Source organism: Dermochelys coriacea, chromosome 5, assembly GCF_009764565.3.
Source record: "Dermochelys coriacea isolate rDerCor1 chromosome 5, rDerCor1.pri.v4, whole genome shotgun sequence".
Lineage (NCBI taxonomy): Eukaryota > Metazoa > Chordata > Testudines > Dermochelyidae > Dermochelys > Dermochelys coriacea.
This window is the reverse complement of record NC_050072.1, coordinates 29697922-29713755: the sequence shown is the minus strand read 5'-3', so window position 1 is coordinate 29713755 and position 15834 is coordinate 29697922. Positions and strand designations below refer to the sequence as shown.

The following is a 15834-nucleotide window of genomic DNA, read 5'->3' as shown; positions in this document are numbered from 1 at the left end:
AACAATTACTTCCATTGCAAGTAGGAGAGAAAGTTAAAATCCAAACAAAAAGAAGCTGGCAGTTTACCAAGATAATAGATATATCATGCATGCCAAAGCCACCTGTCATAACTATCCCTGACATGGTGTCCTAGAGGAGTAGAAGACATTGAAACAAGGACACAGAGGCTTACTGACTTTACTTTTGTATTGGCAGAACTAACACATGCACCCCCAGTTACTAAGAAAAACACCAGAAATAGAAAAGATGAAGTCCATGTGGTTGGTCTACCTGAGCACTGAAGAGCATGCTGCAGAAAGAGAACAAGTGGCCATGGGATCAGAAAGCCACTGACAGGATCTAAGACAGAAACTGTTAACAGACTAGACTGTGACTGTTACTTTTAGCTGAGTTTGTTTTATTTTCCTGTGAATTTTTTAAAACAAGATGTCACAGTAATTGTTGGAGTCAGTGAACACTAAACCTTCTCATGTGACAGGGAATTTGTAACTTTGGCCCAGGGCATGTCACTGAAGCCAGGACAGAAAGTTCAATTTCCTGCCAGTAGTATTTATCAATCCCTTGTTACATTACTGCTCCCCATCAGGCAGTTGTTGCAAATGGCCAAGACAAAACATGTTCCATCTGTGTCATAGGGGACCAGAGACCTGGAAATCCTCAGTTAGATCACTTCACTACTAGTCTAGTTTATATAGGTTTTTAAACTATCACTGCAATATCTGAGCGCCTTCCAGTAGTGCATTAAGTAATGTGACTGACCACAATCATGTTTGGTTCATTCTCTCATCCACTCCCAAGGGGGAGAATTGTGTATGTGCTGTAGTGTTTTGTTTTTGGTAGGGTTGTGGCTTGCTGCTAGCTTTGATATACATGCTGCTCTGTGTTTGTGTCAGTTAGAAAAGGCAGGCCTAAGAAGTGCACATTCCACTTAGCATGGAAAGGGGTGAGGTTTGGTTGGTTGATTCTCTCTCACTTTGTGTGGGAGTTTGTTATAAAATTTCAGGCTGACCCCGAGAATGCTCTGTTCCCAGCAGAGTTGAGCTTGACCTTTAGGACAGAAACTAGAAAGTTCCTTTGTTCCTGAGAAGCCAAGTCATTGATCCCAGTTCATCCCAAAGCTTTGTGTGATATTTTAGATATGCTGGGTCCAGGCCAAAGAGCACTTGAAAATAAGGACCAAGACTTTGACCTTAACTCTGTACTGTCGGGGGTGCCAGCGTAGGGAGCAGAAGACAGCCCTTCCATAACAAAACACTACACAACTGCAAAATGGGGAATAACTGGCTAAGTGGCTGAACAAGTGAACAGAATCTGGTGATAATAGTGGATCACAAATTGAATATGAGTCAACAAGGTGATGTAGCTGCAAACAAAGCTAATATCATTCTGGAGTGTGCTAACAAGAGTGTTGTATGTAAGACACAGGAGATAAATGTCCTGCTCTACTTGGTCTCCACTGAGGTCTCAGCTAGAGTATTGTGTCCAGTTCTGGGCACCACACTTTAAGAAAGATGTGGACAACTTGGAGAGAATCCAGAGGAGAGCAACAAAAGTGACAAAAGATTTAGAAAACCTTATCTGTGAAGAAAGATTTAGAAAACCGGGGCATGTTTAGTCTTGAGAAAAGAAGACTCGAAGGGAGACCTGATAACAGTCTTCAAATATATTATAAAGAGGATGGTGATCAATTGTTCTCCATGTGTACTGAAGGTAGGGCAAGAAGTAACATCCTTAAGATGCAGCAAGATAGATTTGGTTAGATACTAGACAAAACTTTTTAACTTTAAGGGTAGTTAAGCTCTAGAAGAGGCTTTTAAGAGAAGTTGTGGAAATTCCATCATTGGGGGTGTTTAAGTACAGGTTAGACAAACACCTGTCAGGGATGGTCTATGTATGGTCCTGCCAGCTGGTGCTGAAGTGCTCAGATGTTCAGTTTGTCTCCCACTGAGGAAATCTGTTTCCAAGCAGATGACCTCTTAAGGTCCTTTCCAGCCCTACATTTCTATGCGCTTGTGGAGAGCCTGTGTTGCTGAGACCTTCTGTATGTGCTAGATGGAGGTTTTTAAGGGCTGATGGCTTCATGCCTGCTCCTCTTAAACACTCCCCACTAGTGTCCATGCCCCAGTATAGAGGGGGTGTCCTAGTTATGTCTCCATCCCCCACCTAAACTCCTGCACACATCCATATATTGAAAGGGGTATTTGAGTTCATTCATGAACATACACCACCCCTCGCTGTAAAACAGACACTTAGCTCATCCTTTTAATCTCGGAATGAAGTGCAGAAGAGGCAACCCTGCCTTGTGCCCAAAAGATCAAAGAACAAAAGAGGATGATGTCAGCATTTTATTTTTTATTTTTAAATAAAGGAAGAAGCCCTGTGTGAGGAGACAGATTGAGCGAGATGAAAATCATGCTTCTGGAGAGGGCCAGCCCCAGAAGCAGAAGCCTCGGTGAGGAGCAGGGGGAAACAGACAAGAAAAAATAAACAAGCCCCTGAGGGAGGAAGCATTATGCGCCACTGATTAAACATGAATGAGCAAAAATCGCCATCAGAAGCGGGGCAAATTGGTTCCAGCGAGTCAGGCCGACACAGCAAACAAAGCTGGGGGAGCGTGAGGCGTACGGGGGCAGCGTGGACCCCGTTCACACGCGCGGCACAGCGGCTGGTGGAAGGGCCGGCGCTCGAGCCGGAGCGGGGGCCAGGAGCACGAGCGCCCGCCGAGCGCTTGGGCTCCCGAGGCAGCGTCGGCGCCATCCTGTGGGCGTGGCGCAGAGCGGAGTGTCAGGGCGGGAGGAGCGGGCCGCGGAGGGCAGGCAGTCAGGCTGCCTGGCAGAGGAGTGAGGCGGGCTCCGGCAGCGGCGGCGGCGGCGGCAGCGGCAGCAGCATGGCTTCATCGCAAGGGAAGAGTGAGCTGAAATCCGCAGACTGGATGGCAACTTTGCCAGAAAGCATCCACAGCCTCCCCCTCACCAACCTAGCGATCCCAGGTAGGAGACCGCAGCTACGCGGGGTGGCTTGTCCGCCCGCCCCCCCCCCCCGTTGTGTTTAGTACATGGCGATATGGACCAGCAGGTGCCAAGAAAAGCCTCCTTCGCTGAGAAACGGGGCGAGCTCTCGCCTTTCCGCTTCTTGCCTCGGTGGGTGGAGGGGTGAAATCCCTACCGGAGCGCTGCGTGCAAGGTGACGGCTTTTCGGAGCTGCCTTTGTGCCTGGGGAACCGGGTCTGTCCCCCCCCCCCATTTCCCTTCTCCATGCCCTTATTTCCCCCCGCCCGCCATGGTTTTGCAGCTCGGGTCCCTGTCCTCCCTCCACCACGGCCATTCACCTCCTCCTTGTTGACACTGAATTGGACGGATCTGGCGATTTCTTTGCCAGACCCTCCCAGAGTCATTACTATTCTCCTCGAGTCTCCCTTAAAGCGACTAAGCCCCTCCCGGCGAGAAGAGGCGAGGAAAGTTCGGGGCCGCCACAGCAGCTGCAAAGCTCCTCTCCCCGGCAGGGCTGCTTGCCGTGTTGGCCCTGGGGCGATCCGGTGCGGATGCGCACGGGGAGCCAGCTGTTCAGTGAAATGCAGAAGCGCCTCTGTTTGTGTGGCTGAGAGAGAGCGAGCGAGCGAGCCAGCAATTGCTGTGAGCTCCTCTTCCGTGCTTGGTTGCTTGCATGAAGTATGTGTAAAGGGTCCTGTTTGCAGTCTTGTAGCTATGCTGGTCCCGGGATGTTAGAGCGACAAGGTGGGTCTTTTATTGGACCAGCTTGGGTTTGGTGAGAGAGACGAGCCTTCTGGGCTCACACAGGGCTCTTCTTCAGCTCAGTTTGACTGAGGGAAAGAAAGACACTGCATGCTTACCACATTCTTCTGTAAAAGACTCGCTATGGGTTGGAAGCTCATGCAGCCCAGGAGACATTACTTTGTCTTAACTTTTCAAATGAGCGGCACAATCTGGAGTGCTAAGCTGTTCGACTATCCTTAATGCTTCCCCCCCATCTCCAACAGATCAATGAGCTGTAATTGGCAAAGCATCTTCAGCTTTGGAAATTGAAAGAGAACTTATTTAGGACTATTAAAGCAGTATCATTATTAAACCCTCTCCACTGCCAAGGCAGTGTCAAATGCAGGGTACCAGTTTTGTGAGAGCGCATAAGGGCTTTATAGTATATGGGATGCGGTTGTTCAAAATCCACAAGAGCTGGTGAGAAGTACTGGGCTGTCATTTTATAGGAGCTGTAGTAGGAATATGCCACATTTGCCTGCTTCTGAACTCCCATTGTTAAGTGAGGGTTTGCAGCCAGACAGAGCAAAGGTAAAAACCAGACAGATCTTTGGAAATGCTAATGTGTTCTCTCAATAATTACGTGACTGAAATGGATTGGTTCGGGGGGGGGGCGGGGGAGGGAGGGAACAATACCACCAAAACAATGACCAAAAAAAAAAAAGCATTTGTATTCAGCAAACGCTAACTGGCAACTATTAAATACTAATAAATTAATTGCTCTATCAGAGTGTTAACAGCTTACTGGGCTGTGACATGTTTATTTGCCAGTTGCATTAGTCTGAATATTTAAAAAAAACCAATAATCTCTCTAACCCCTCTTCTCTGTATTTGAAGCTGTTCCTCAAGTACCTGACCAATGGTTCAACCCACAGCCTTTGAATCCCTGTGGCTACTTGTCGTATTAAAGGGCTGCACATGTGGAATATCTGACAAAACTAAATTTGCTGCAGCACAAGATGATAGTCTGCAGGGTGTGTCACTTAACACTGTGCTGCTCATGCTTATAAGATTTCTAAATAAATGAACTCTTTAGAGATGACACCAGAAATGAGTGCCTTGTGGTTACATGAGTACGTGATTTTGTATTGACTTGGATGCTTGAAAACCAAATGAGATTAAGCATCTAATGGGTATTAGTGGTATGCATTTCTATTATTAAAGTGATATTACATATATATAGGTATAGCCTGGCTTTGTCAGACATTTCAGTATAACTTAGCATGTATCCCTCTTTCTTTATATGGCATGCAATTAGTTTGCTATACACAAATGTTCAAAATGATCTTGTCAGTCTGATTACAATTTTTGCTTCCGTTCTTTAAAAGATCATGAAAGAATCCCTCTCCTCCCACCCATCCCAGCTAGTATCCCTAACGGACAAACTTAAAAAACTGACTGCCTTTAAAAATGGTGGTGCGGGGGAGGTAAAGGTATTGTTTATGGATATGTTGGACTGACTAATTCTAAATGTCTTCTTCTGCTAGGCCATGTCTACACTACAAAATTATGTCAACTAACTTATGTCAGCTTACAGCCACCATAACTGTTACATTGCTTGTGTGTGTGCACGCTTGGCTCCTTGTGTCGGCAGTGCACATCCGCACCAGGAGTACTTGTATCAATTCTATTGTCAGTGTGGGGGCATTGTGAGATGGCTCCTAGAGGCCAGTAACGGTTAACATAAACAATACAATGTTTACACTGACACTTTGTTGACAAATTACATCAACTGTGACTGTATGCCACTTGGGGAGGTGGTGTTACTAAATTGGTGTAGAGAGGCACTTATGCCAGCGGGAGCCAAATTTAAGTGAAGACACATCCACAGCTAAATCAACCTAACCCTGTAGTGTAGAACAGGGGTTAGTCTTCTCTAAATGAGTCATTCGGATGCCACAATTGCGTTGTAAATGGACTGTCATAAATCCACTGATTTTAAACACAGCTAGAGAGATGAAATTGTGAAAATATTAAAGCACTCTGAAAATAGTGCTGCTCTCTATATAGTACATGAATGGTGGTGAACTAGTAAGGAGGTAAACTAGCGTAAGTCCGTGCTATTGTTACATCTTTCTCTTAAATTATGGTACCTTATTCCATCGCATTGCCCCCGTACAGACAAGAACACTGGCTGCATAATATTTATCTACTGCTGTATATGGCTGATTCCAAACAAATACATATTCTGTGGGTATGTGGAGGTAGTTCTTTTACTCGTGCAAAGTGAGCAGTATCCACCTTTGCAGGTAAAATGAATTACAAACTCATAGCATTTGACTCTCTTACCCACGCGCGCGTGCACGTGCGCGCACACACACACACACACACACACACACACACACACACACACACAGATCATTTCCTTGAGAAATACCGTTTCTTTGTGTTACTTTACCAGAATAAAAGGGGCAATACAAGAGTAAAATGCACTATCACTTAAAATCATGATAAACTACTGGTGTAAAGTAATCTTGTATTCTAGGAATTTCAAAGGACTTTAAGAGAGTTAGGTGCCCAATTTACATTGAATTTCAATGGATGGCAGTTAATTTCCCTGGGCATATCTGAAAATCCCAGTTTTGACTGTGAGTTATGGTGGGGGTGTGTGTGTGTGTGTGTGTGTGTGTGAGAGAGAGAGAGTAAATACTGTGTTTCAATATGTGACTTCATTTTCTGTAGCATTTCGAAAACATCTCATGTAAAATGTCAGTCTGGTCCTGAACCGAATAAGGTAAAAAATGACAGCTCACAATGTGTGATTTGCCGTGTTTACTAGGGCAATTGTTCTCCACCTCCTTCTCTTTTTTTTCCATCAAAAGATTCTGTTTAACAGTACACTAAAATGATGTCCAAATTGGTGTCGCAGTCTGAAATTCTAATCAAGGAGGTAAATCTAGATCAACCTGATGGTTCTGGGATTAACGGGAAGCCTGATTTGTGGGAAATTTTCTGATATGTCCTTTGGTACTGTACCAGGGCTCTAACAATCTAATGTAAATTATAACGGCTTTTAGGTGTCCAGTAAACACTTATGATAAATGTCAACATTTCTTACCTCATTTCCTGCAAGCCCTAAACACCAGCTGCTTGTGCTATGACATTTGTATCACCAGTCAAAGGTACTTCAAGTCAGTGCAATTACAACTGTTGTTTGCTAGTGTCCCTCTGTCTTTTGCTTTTGTTTTTTAAACATCATTGTAGTTTCTTCTTCTTTACAGTTTGTGCCTCTATTTTTGTGGTGTGTTTTCCTGGGTCTCCCACAATACAAAATGCCTAAATGGCTTACCTTCTGCAGCATTTTTGGTATTGGCATTAATATCCAGCTATAGAAATCTCTGAAGGACCAATCACTAGGACAGATTGTGCTTGTGTTATAAAAAAAAAAAACTTGCTTATTATTTTTTGTTAATAGCTTTTGATTGTTGTTGTCAGTGTGTTGCTTATAATGATAAATAAGTTAACTTTAAATGTATAGGGACATTTACAGACCAAGTTTCCCTTCAAAATATAGGGCTTGTTTTTTTTTAAAGAGATATTTGTGTCAGTTTTGAGCACATCATCAAATTCATTTATTTCCATACATAATAAATTACATTTGATAGGGTGAAGGGTAGTGGTTGCTTGACTGACATCACAAGAGCCTTAAGATTTTAATGGGGGCATCTGTGTTAAGAAATTTCATGCCATTTTCTAGCAACTGCGGCTGAAATGTCTCAGTAAAATTGGTACTAATTTTCCTCATGTAGCTTTGTCCAGAGATCAGGTGCAGCACAGTCAGTAACGATGCAAGTTTCCTCCCTGCTAACATGACTCAACACTCTTTAGGAACAGCTATTTCTAGGAATGTGTGGGAGTTTGTCTCCATGTATGTTTGATCTATGACTGCTTTGCTGAATCTGCTAACAGTGCCAGACAGCACCACTATTATTAACAACTATGGAGCAAATCCTGTGGTCTTTAATTGAACAAAATTCCCATTGATTTCAAAAGGAGTTCTTGCTCATTTAAGAACTATGTACTTAAGAACATGAAGCGAGGAGGAGGAGCTCAGAAAGTTAGCTGTACGAAGGAAAGAAGCTGTGTGGAAAGCTCCTGCTGCAATAGGCTAGTGTCACATTCTGTTTGTAAAAGAACTGTGCAATAAAAGGTATAAGAGGTGAAAGGCAAGCAGGTTGGGTGACTTCATGACTGTGAGAGGATGGAAACTGGCTAGACAGTGTGACACACCAGGTAGCTGAGAGAGCACCCTGTGACAAGTGGGGGTTAGTCTAGAGTCCTTAACACTCTTGGTTGAGGGAAAGTGACCCACATGAGGGTAGTGGGTTCTGGATGTGAGGGAGGAAATGCTCCTCTGGCTAGCCAAGTGACAGATGGAGATGCAGAAGACCCAGCAGATGGAGAGAATAGCGCTCCTGGGTGGGTAGGCAGCCAGGCAGAGGAAAGACAAAGAGGCTCTAATGGACTTTATTGTCCTAGAACAAACAGTTTTATGCAGAGTTTCCCCGAGGCCACGCAAATCTAGGTTCAGAGGCATCAGCCAGAATCATTAGGGGCTGTGGTGAAACTAATAGAGGAGTATGTGGAAACAGACTTCCCATGTAGAAAACTCCATCCCCTCCTTTACCCACCACAACCAGGGAATGGGAAAGAAGGCTGAGAAACTTCCTTCATGAAAACCTGGCAAGGAGATGTAAGGGATGAACAAGGGTACCGCAATTGCCCCTACAGTAGTCTGTTACCAGTGGACAGGGGGAAAGGACACAGAGACTGCCTGCCTATACATGGACTGTGGGTTCATGGAATTCTGTGGATAGGCAAGTGGTACAAGGTGGGTCTGGGATAAAGACTGTTCCCATCTGAATAGGCTGGAGAACCACAAAGGGACTCAGCAACTGCATGTTCACTAGTCATAAGTTAAACCACACTGGCAACAGAGAGGGGTGACGATAACCATCCACTGTGTGCATGGGGGGAAAAGAAAACTTACCCTCTGGTTGTCCTCCCTATAGAGGTGGAAGGAAAACTTAAGTGGCAGAGAGTAGGTGTAATAAAGTCATTACCCAGTGTGGTCATGATAGGGATGGACTGGATTTCTTGAGTAAGAAGGATAAAAGATGGAGGGGAGACCCCAATAAATGGGCCTGAATGCGTAATTCCAAGTGAAGACCCTCCATATAGCCCTCCAGGGATAGTACAAAAGCACGGTTAGATGTATATTAACAAGGACTTGGGTGGTGATGGAGATAAATTTGAGAAGGGAGCAGTGGATCAGGAAGTACTGGAGCAGGGATACCTAGAGAAGAAGGAGGGCAGAGGCTTGGCTGACTCCCAGGAGGAACAAACTGTGAGCAAGGCCTGAGAGAGGGGGCATGCTGCAGAGAGGGAGAAGGGTCCTAATAATGAGGCCTCCATGAGCAAACTTGCTATGATAGTTCTGAGTCGGGGACAAGATAAAACAGAGGAGGCCCGAGACCAAGGTATTGCATCTCTAGAGGGGCAACTTACTTGCCCCTGTTTACAAGTCAGGGGTAAAAGAAAGCAGAGTTAAGGTCACTGGGGTGTAACTAGCTATGACCTACAGGCTGAGACAAATGTGTAGTGGAATCTATCCTTCAGGTGTACTTTTTGTGGGTGGAAGGCAGGAAACCCTCACCAGTGGCCTATGGAAGGCTGGTCTGAAAGGGCAGAAGAAGAACTCCAACCTCATAAGGAGGGTAGGGCTTAAACAGTGAAGAAGACTCCAGGAGGCAAGAAAGGGTCTCAGTTGAAGGAGGCAGGGAGGTATGTGACAGTGCTAGTTGTGGCATGAAGAAGGTTGTAAGTCCAGCTGGAGGCTGTTAGTCACTTTTGTTGGGGGATTATGAGTGCCAGGGTGGTAATTACTGAGCTAGTGATAGAATTGGGAGGATGTAAGTAGAAGAAACAGGAAGCTAGAGGGACGAGCTCACAGGGTAAGCTGTATGAAGAGGCGAAGGTGTGTGGAGAGCTTCTGCTGCAATATGCTTGCATAATGTCTGGTAAAAGGTACATATTATGAAAGGCAAACAGCTTGGGTGTGTTTTTGAGATGATGGAAACTGGCTAGGCAGTATGGCACATCAGATTGCTGACGGAGCACCCTCTGACAGAATTTAGCTTGGAAGTCCAGGCTGCTGGGAGGCACCAATTTCTGTTTGCAATCCACACCTGGGAACTCCTCTTTTGAAGTCAGGTAGCTTAGGTACTTAAGTAATTTCTTGTGAGAACAAGTTCATGCTTACTTCGCACCACGCAAAGCAGCTGGAGGTGGTGCTACTGCTGCTCATTTTACATCTTTTAGGCCAGTGGCTAGAGAAGTCAGCTGGGATGTGGGTTCAGTTCCCTCCTCTGATGAGGAGACTGGATTTGAATCCAGGTCTCGCACCTCTCAGCAGACTGTACTAGCCACTGAACTGTGGCATGTTCTGATGTGGGCCCTCTTACAGTCTCTCCTGTTGAAGTTGTTCCACTTGATATCAAGACTTAGTCATTGGGCCATAGAGAGAATGACTCTGTAGCATAGTAGGTTGGATACCCAGGACTCAGTCTCCCTCCTCAAATAACTAATTACTGATCCATAGTGAAACAGCTGCAACAGGAGAGATTCAGGGAGCACAACCTCAGAATATCCCATGTCCATCAATGGCTAGAACACTCTCCTGAAAGACATAGGCTTTGAACAGGGGTCACCTCCTTTCTCTCCCTCAGGCAGAGAGGGGAAAATTGAACTTGGGTCTCCCAAATCACAGGTGAGTGCTCTAACCACTACGCTAAAAGTAATAATGTGGGCACTACCCTAATTTTGAATGCAGTGTAATCTGATAGGCAGTCTCTGTAGGCCTGCCAGATAGGGGCCCCATGGACAAGACAGGCCTGCGACTTCCTATCTTCTCTTGGTTCATGGCCCTCTCTGGGGCTTAGGTGGGAGATAAGCATCTGGATGCTACAGGGAGGCAGTAGTGTGCATGCCCAGAGCCAGAAATGTAGGTACCAAGGTAATTTTCACACTGAAAATTTAGGCACCTACAGGGTTAGAGGGTAGCTGAGTGACAGTTTTGTGGTTTGCAGTGCAGCGTACAACAAGGTTGCAAGCCCTCCAGGATTTAAAGATTAATCTTTAATTAAAGATGGTCATGTGATGAAACCTTCAGGAATACATCCAACCAAAACTGGCAACCCTACCTAAAACTGGGATTTAGGCATCTATGTCTTGGGCTCAGGTGCCTAAGTACATTTGTGGATCAGTGTGTGTCTTCCTTAGTGTTTGGAAAGAGGTTAGCACACTTAAGCACTAACAAAATTGTAATAATAATGTCTGCTGCTGATATTGTATCCAACATTTATTTCCATGGAGTTACTTCCATAACTGACAGACTTCAAAGAACCAACGGGGGAGAGGTAATATATTTTATTGGCGCAACATCTGTTGGTGAGAGAGACAAGCTTTGTCTCACAAACAGAAGTTGCTCCAATCAAAGCTATTACTTTTCTCACCTAGTCTCTTGAATATCTTGGGACCAACATGGCTACTACGACACTGCATAGGCTTTACTTGAAAGTCAAACATAGGACTTCATTGAGAAGAAGTTAACTTCCAGGAGCTCAAATTGCTGTCTTGCAAATTTTTCCCAGAACATACACATTTTAACATTTAAATCTAAGTGCACATAACTGTTAAATATTTGGACAGGTGTACTTCCGCTATGTAAGGAAATGTGCAGATGCAAAAACTACAAATCTTCCTGGTTTTTAAACTTGTGAATTCTTAAGTCTTAGGAAATCAAAATGTAGTCACTAATGGGTAAAATCTCTTGCAACTCAATTTATTTCACTCCAGTCTTCATTTTCTGGTAAATAGAGGCAGTTTTATTCTTTTGGATTGGAACCAAACTACTTTGGCAGCTGAAGAACTATTGATTTTAAACAGCAGAGTAGATTAGAGTTTAATTCAGAGCCAGAATATTTATTCCTATGCTATTGCCATAAGAAGCAAAATATTAATTTAACATTATCTTCACTTCCCTAATAGATTTATAATAACTTATCCAATACAAAAGATGCTCCAGTATAATAGGAAACCTGCTGATTTATTAGCAAGTATCAGTACAATTTCTCATTGCTTGGAATTAGATACGTGTTAATTGCATAAGCATGTATATAACTGTTTTAAAGTTATTCTTTCCCTTCAACAATCTATTTTACAGATGTATTCAATCAGATTTGAGGCAGTATAGTTTGAGTTACAGTAATTTTGTTATCTTTTACAAGGTTATCACATTTGCTCTGTCACTTATTAATCTAATACATAGAGTGATTCATTCAATTTTTCACTACTTAAATTCTTGTCAATCACATTCCTAGAGTTGATATTAGATTTTGCCACTACCTTGTTTAAATACATTAGCTGGCTGGGGTCTCAATAATTCTAACTGGGTATCTGTTTGATTTCCTAAAATCAGGACACATCTCTAACACCACAGTAATGATAAACTGGGAGATATATCCCTGAAATAACTGTTGGATCAACTTACTAACAACCAGAAACCTTATAATTTGGGCTGATCCCAACAAATATTAAGACATCCCCTATACCATGGTGTTTCCTCCAGCATTTTGCAGTGAAGTCTATATCTATTTTGTTCTGAAAGGCTCTGTGCTAACATATCTAATTATAATTTTCCACTAGTATCATACCCAGGAGAGGGAACTTGCAACTTGTAATAACAGTGGAAAATAATCTCAAACTACTGGAAAGCAACAGATGCAGATTTCTTCTCCTGTTGGTAACTGCATGGAGCACTCTGAATGGATATATTTCTCTGAGTCTGTCCTAGTTTATACCTCCTCTGATACTGTTAATTTACCATTCATATTAGAAGATCCACCCAACTAAAGTTATAAGTCTGTTTCCAAAACAACTCTGTCTTGTTTGGTAGTAAAGGTAAAGTAAAATGGACTTTGTACCTGGTTTTAAAAAAAAGTAATCTAGGTCACTTTCTCTGCCTTTGATAATGCCAGTGTAAAGAATACTGTTAGATAACCAGTCTAGGGATGGTTTGAATCTTTGTGTCTGCAAACCAGTAGCATTAGATTAAATATTGTACCTATTTATTCAACAATATCAGTATGCCCGAAGCTTGTTATCTGGGTCCTGGATACAAATGTTCTGCAACAAAGTAAGCTTTCAGCAATAGAAAGCATGCCCTTAAGAAATCACCCACTGATTATATACACATATTGGTGAACGTGTAGCTAGTTTTAATGTGACTTGAGGTATTGCATGTACACGTACAGTGCAGAGGTTCTAGTCATGGGATAAATTAATTTGCCATATAGGTTTTGCTACCCCACCTGCACTCTGCTTATTAATCTATCTCTCTTGAGCTACTTCTAATATTCTGAATCTCTGAGCTGCCTTAAAAATAACATATCACAAGATCTTTCCTGTTCTGCCTTACCCCCAGTTTGTGTAACCGTCCCACCAAAATTAGTCTGGACTAAGACCTGGCATGAGCAATCTTTGGTCCTGCATTAGTGACATGTTTAAGGCTTATACATGGTGTCTATATACCTCCCTTCCGATTGAGAGTGTGTGCCTGATGTTGGTAACTCAAGTACACAGTGTGAGGTCTTCAGCTGCCCTTGAATGATAGGGGCTCGTGGGTAGCTGGGACTGTTGGAGGTTGAACCATTTTTTAGCAGGTGCAGATCTTGCTACCCTCATCCATGTCACTTTGAGGTTAGTCAGCTGCAGTGCAGTTCACACCTTAAATCTGTGTGGATAGTGCTGAATATGTCACCATGGCTTCTCACTGGGAGCGCATGAGACCAGCACACTGTGATCTTCTCTGGCTGCCTTTTGGTTTCCAAGTAGTTGGTTTGACCTGAAAAGCCCTAAATTCTGTGGAAACCACCCACCTAAAGGACACGTCTCATCTCTATGCCATACTGTTACAGTTGCAATTACTAGAGGAGGCAGAACTGGAATGTCATCAGTTTGGGTAAGGAGGAACTGTTGGTAAGATGTTCTCTGTGGCCATGTCTAGGCTTTGATGTTTTTTAAAGGTGACCTATTTCTGAAGACTACACATGGCTAGAGATGTTCTGAGCTTTGAAATTTATACTTCTCCTACCCCTTCTGCAATCTCTTTACTTTTATTTTAAAAAAATACCCGAATCAGTTGATCTTAAGAAAAGTTGCATAATTTTTTTGAGGGATTAGGGTTGTTAATTTTAAAAGAAGGTAGGGTACTATATCTTTAACATTGATTAATGAAGCTTTTGCTGTGGGGGGTGTAGAATTGTGCTGCTAAACTTGTATTAATAATATGTTGATGGCTACATGAGGCCAGGGGTGGATACTTTGGAACTATTTTTGCGCCACTGGAAAAGGGAAATTTGTAGCTTTCCAGTGAGAGCGACACACAGAATACATGCTTCCACCTTGAAAAGACCAGCTTGACTTAGAAGGGAAGTAAAAGTAGCTATAGTGTGTGTGTGTGTGTGTGTGTGTGTGTGTGTATTTTTACATTATAATTGGATCTATTTCTAAAAGATATGCTCTAGTTCAAGCACAGCAATTGAACTTGAAGCAGCAGTTAATTCAAGGAAGTCTTCTGGCCTGTGTTATGCTGGAGGTCAGACAAGATGCTTACAATGGTTCCTTTTCTAGCCTTAAAGTCTTTCTCTTTAATGCTGTGACACTATTATATGGTTTTTAATAGGCTATTTTAGAGTAGTGTTAAACTTATCTGTATTTAATTGTATGTGTGAGAAATTTCATTCTTCTTGTTTTGTGACCCATTCTTTTTAAACTTCTGCGTACAATATTCTGTACCTAGTTTAGTAGCCATTTTGTTTTGAGAGCTCAGTGCACTTTTGGATGAGACATGCACTGTGTTCTCTCTGAATGAGACTTATTTTTTATTCAGAAAATATCCATTTGCTCATTACTAAAGGAGAAACATGAGAAATCTGGCAGCAACTATGGGATTTAGAGTACAAGGGCACGGGAGGAAAGAGCTTAGAGAAAATAAAGGTGCGGTACACAGAAAAGCAAAGGCTCCTCAGTTTCAGACTTACATTTGCCACTACAAGTCTTGCGGCTTGTGGCTTCACAAGTAGAGAGAGATAAACAGTCTTTATAAAAATATCTTATGATTTAATAATGTGTGTCATAGTCAGAATTTATAGAATCATAAGAATGTAGGGCTGGAAGGGACCTTGAGAGGTCATCTAGTCCAATGGCTCTCAACCTTGCCAGACTACTGTACCCCTTTCAGGAGTCTGACCTGTCTTGTGTACTCCAAGTTTCACCTCACTTAAAAACTACTTGCTTACAAAATCAGACATAAAAATACAAAATGTCACTGCACACTGTTACTGAAAAATTGCTTATTTTCTAACGATCACCATATAATTATAAAATAAATCCAATTGGAATATAAATATTATACTTGCGTCTCAGTGTATACTACAGAGAGCAGAATAAACAAGTCATTGTCTGTATGAAATTTTAGTTTGTACTGACATTGCTAGTGCTTTTTATGTAGCCATTGTAAAACTAGACACACATCTAGATAAGTTAATGTACTCTGGTTGAGACCCACTGATCCAGTCCAAGACCACATATACCTAAGACCATCCCTGACAAGTGTTTGTCTAACCTGTTCTTAAAAACCTCTGATGACAGGGATTCCACAATCTCCCCTGGAAACCTGTTCCAGTGGTTAACTATCCTTATAGTTAAAAGATTTTTCCTAATATCCAACCTAAATCTCTTGCTGCAGGTTAAACTGCTTACTACTTGTCCTACCTTCAGTGCACAAGGAGATCAATTGTTCTCCATCCTCTTTATTACAGTCCTTAACATATTTGAAGACTATTATCAGGTCCACCCTCAAGTTGTCTTTTCTCAAGATTAAATATGCCCAGTTTTTTTACCCTTTCCTTTATAGATCAGGTTTTCTAAACCTTTTATCACTTTTGTTGCTCTCCTCTGCACTCTTTCCAATTTGTTCACATCTTTCCTAAAATGTAG

The 15834-nt window shown here is 42.7% G+C and overlaps 1 protein-coding gene across 1 annotated transcript in view; it reads left to right on the top strand.

The window, feature by feature from the left end:
* Positions 1-2612: 2612 nt before the first annotated feature.
* The window catches only part of PLCXD3 (phosphatidylinositol specific phospholipase C X domain containing 3), a 146690-nt gene continuing 133468 nt past the window's right edge, over positions 2613-15834 (top strand). The window contains exon 1 of the mRNA XM_038403716.2: positions 2613-2991. Within this exon, the coding sequence (XP_038259644.1) occupies positions 2889-2991 (103 nt within the window). The 5' untranslated portion in view covers positions 2613-2888. The remainder of the gene's footprint in view (positions 2992-15834) is intronic.